The sequence below is a fragment of the Colobus angolensis genome, unplaced genomic scaffold, assembly GCF_000951035.1.
Source record: "Colobus angolensis palliatus isolate OR3802 unplaced genomic scaffold, Cang.pa_1.0 Scaffold293, whole genome shotgun sequence".
In the NCBI taxonomy this organism is placed as follows: domain Eukaryota; kingdom Metazoa; phylum Chordata; class Mammalia; order Primates; family Cercopithecidae; genus Colobus; species Colobus angolensis.
Window position 1 is genome coordinate 2642146 of NW_012116188.1, and position 3667 is coordinate 2645812.

Below are 3667 nucleotides of genomic sequence, written 5' to 3' on the forward strand. Positions count from 1 at the left end.
GAAAGCTGCTTAAAGTCATTCTTAAGCCACAAACAATAGCGTGAACGATCTGTGCCTTAAGGACATGCTCCTGCTGCAGTTAACTAGCCCATTCCTTTGTTTGCCATAAGGGAGACTTTTAGTTAATTTAATATCTAGAGAAACAATGCTAATGACTGGCTTGCTGTTAATAAATACGTGGGTAAATCTCTGTTCTCTGTTGGGGCTCTCAGCTCTGACGGCTGTGAGACCCCTGATTTCCCACTTCACACCTTTATATTTGTGTCTGTGTGTCTTTAATTCCTCTAGCGCCGCTGGGTTAGGGTCTCCCCAGCCGAGCTGGTCTTGGCACTGATCTCAAACCCCTGGCTTCAAGCAGTCTTCATGCCTCAGCCTCCCAAGTAATTGGGATTATAGGCACAAGCTAACATGCAAAACTTCTATAGTAAATAATAATTTGTATTACATTTTTCTTGTTCAGGTTACTAGGTGGTTTCTCTCCTGATTGAAACCTGGCTGACACATTATCTCTTTCTAGGATGTACTTTTTTTCCCCATCCTCCCCCCTCTGACAAACTCCTGTTTATTCTTTTAAGTTTCGGCTTTTAAAATTTAATTTTAGAGACAAGGTATTGCTATGTTGCCCTGGCTGATCTCGAACTCTTGAGCTCAAGTGATCCGCCAACCTCAGCCTTTAATTCCAGTTCAAGGCTGGCACACGTTTTCTCCTTTTAAGAGTTACCAAGACACTCATTACAGGCCTGCACCACCATGCCCAACCCTAAATCTCAGCTTTGACATCACTTCTGCATGTGCCTCTCTCCCTGACCTACCACCCTTCTCTTGACATGATTCTGTAGGCACTTTGTGCTCCCCTTAATGTGGCACTAAACATGAAATTTGCCTCCCTCCCTGAGCTGAAGAATGATACATCTGTTGTTTCCTCACTGACTCTCACAATACCTAGAATAAAGAAGGTTCCCAGAACATGTTTCTGTTTAGTGTTGTGGCCTCCTTACTGTGATCATCGCAGGTCTTGGATCTCCAGGAGATACAGGCAGATGGGCCTCAATACCCTTGAGCCCTTATGTTCTAATCATGGTTTAATTATAGTTTTATTATTCCTCAACAGATACAGCAGAATGCATGGGAAGACACATTTCAAAGAATGAACCAGTTTTGGAAAAGGGTTTGATGAGTTTCTTGGTAACTCTTAAAAGGAGAAAACGTGTGCCAGCCTTGAACTGGAATTAAAGAGCTTTATCTGGCCGGGCACGGTAGCTCACGCCTGTAATCCCAGCATTTTGGGAGGCCAAGGCGGGAGAATCACGAGGTCAGGAGATCGAGACCATCCTGGTTAACAAGGTGAAACCCCGTCTCTACTAAACAAAATACAAAAATTAGCTGGGGGTGGTGGCGGGCGCCTGTAGTCCCAGCTACTCTGGACTTTTTGGGTATCCAGCATTTGGCTGACCAATTCAACACCTTAGAGCTGGCCTAACATAGTCCTTGCGTATCTCTGGTCTATACAAAAACACTATAGTCAACCAAATCTCTACAACTTACCTGGAGGGTGGTGTGTGATTCCTATATCCATCCAGACTGGTAATGTCTTTGGCTCTCATTTCAGGATGCATTAGGAAACGTCAGAGTCTTCTGTTCAGAGTCAGTCTTCTCCACATTTGAGTATTTTTTGTTTGTTTGTTTTTGTTTTTTGAGATGGAGTCTTGGTCTGTTACCCAGGCTACAGTGCCGTGGTGTGATCTCTGCTCACTGCCACCTCTGCCTCCCAGGTTCAAGCGTTTCTCCTGCCTCAGCCTCCCGAGTAACTGGGACTACAGACATGCGCCACCACACCCAGCTAATTTTTGTATTTTTAGTACAGAGGGGGTTTCACCACGTTGGCCAGGCTGTTCTCAAACTCCTGACCTTAGGTAATCCACCTGCCTCGGCCTCCCAAAGTGCTGCGACTTGACTAGCTTCATAGATCACCTTGGGGAATGTTGAGGAGACAACGTAACTTTCTAGCTGGGCTAGTGTAGGAGGAAAATTCTTGGTGATGATAGTGGAAACCACTCTCCCACATCAAAACCATTTGATCTAGCTAAGCTGGAGAGGCCTGAGAAGTGTTGTTTTGTTTTTGCTCATTTCTCTCTTGCCAATAAAGACCCCTGTTCTGGGGCCAGCCATCTCCTCCACAGGAACCCTATAGCTGTCCAGAGCTATGGAGGTGCATTCCAGCAGCAATTTCTGCTGAGACTCCAGACGCTTGGCATCTGCGTTGCTAATTCCAATTTGTTGTCAAATTATTCAATCTAGGCTGGGCGCGGTGGCTCACACCTGTAATCCCAGCACTTTGGGAGGCTGAGATGGGAGCATCGTTTGAGCCCTGGAGTCGGAGACCAGCCTGGGCAACATGACGAGACCCTGTCTCTATAAAAAATGCAAAAATAGCCGGGCGTGGTAGCGTGTGTCTGCAGTCTCAGCTACTCACGCGGGAGACAGGTGGGAGGATCGTTGAGCCCAGGAGGTGGAGGCTGCAGCGAGCCGTGATTGCACCACTGCACTACAGTCTGGGCGACAGAGCGAGATTCTGTTGGAAAAAAAAAAAAAAAGGAGAGATGTAACCTTGGAAAATTAAAAGCAAAAAATAGAACCTAAGACGGGGCCAAAGGCAGAGGGGTGGGGGAAGAAGGTATGCAGAAATGCGTTTTCATTTCTTCTGGAGAATGTGCATTGGTTTCTCCTCGTAAGTTTGCACTTGACACATATTGCCACGATCTCCGAAATTCTGTGCCCTCTGTTGTTGCATCTGTTAAGTTCTCATGGAGACCAGCTGGAACCCAAAGGGACGTGGAAGGGGAATAAACTGAGAGATACGGAGATTGAGAGAGTTTCTTAGGGGAGTTTTCTCGGGGAAGAGGCCTTCAGCATCTTTTTTTTTTTTTTTTTTTGAGGCGGAGTCTCGCTCTGTCGCCCGGACTGGAGTGCAGTGGCCGGATCTCAGCTCACTGCAATCTCCGCCTCCCGGGTTTACGCCATTCTCCTGCCTCAGCCTCCGGAGTAGCTGGGACTACAGGCACCCGCCACCTCGCCCGGCTAGTTTTTGTATTTTTAGTAGAGACGGGGTTTCACCGTGTTAGCCAGGATGGTCTCGATCTCCTGACCTCGTGATCCGCCCGTCTCGGCCTCCCAAAGTGCTGGGATTACAGGCTTGAGCCACCGCGCCCGGCCCTGCCTTCAGCATCTTAAAACTCCACGCTACTCCAGTCCCAGTCATGCGTAAAGGCTGCTTCCCATAGGCGCGAGGCTTCTTTTCGCAAACCTCCTGAACATTCAGCCAAACTCCCACTGACATTTGTTTGAATGGAACAATGTTTGAATTGACAGCAACGCAAGGCTCCTCCCAAACAGCCGCCGAGATTTGCGAGGCCTGGCCTTGCACATGCGCACGGAGCACCCTGGGCCACTGGGCATTCTTGCGCACGCGCATGGACCTCGCAGTCAGAGGCGCGCATGCGCACTTGTGTCTAGCGGGGGCATCGCTTTCTTGATAACCCGGAGGGAGAGATTGGAAACCGCGGAGTTTCCTTTGGGAGGCCGCGGCCAGCCGGGGCTGACTTGCTGTGTTGGGCTCCGGGGGCCGTTAAGAGCCGAGAGAGACATGAGGTGTCTCTGAAGCCCGGCC

At 48.8% G+C, this 3667-nt stretch overlaps 1 protein-coding gene across 1 annotated transcript in view; it reads left to right on the top strand.

Moving 5' to 3' along the window:
• Positions 1-3424: 3424 nt before the first annotated feature.
• The window catches only part of LOC105516897 (ankyrin repeat domain-containing protein 26-like), a gene marked incomplete at its 3' end in the record, with an annotated part of 21068 nt that continues 20825 nt past the window's right edge, over positions 3425-3667 (top strand). Inside the window, exon 1 of the mRNA XM_011949244.1 lies at positions 3425-3648. Within this exon, the coding sequence (XP_011804634.1) occupies positions 3425-3648 (224 nt within the window). The remainder of the gene's footprint in view (positions 3649-3667) is intronic.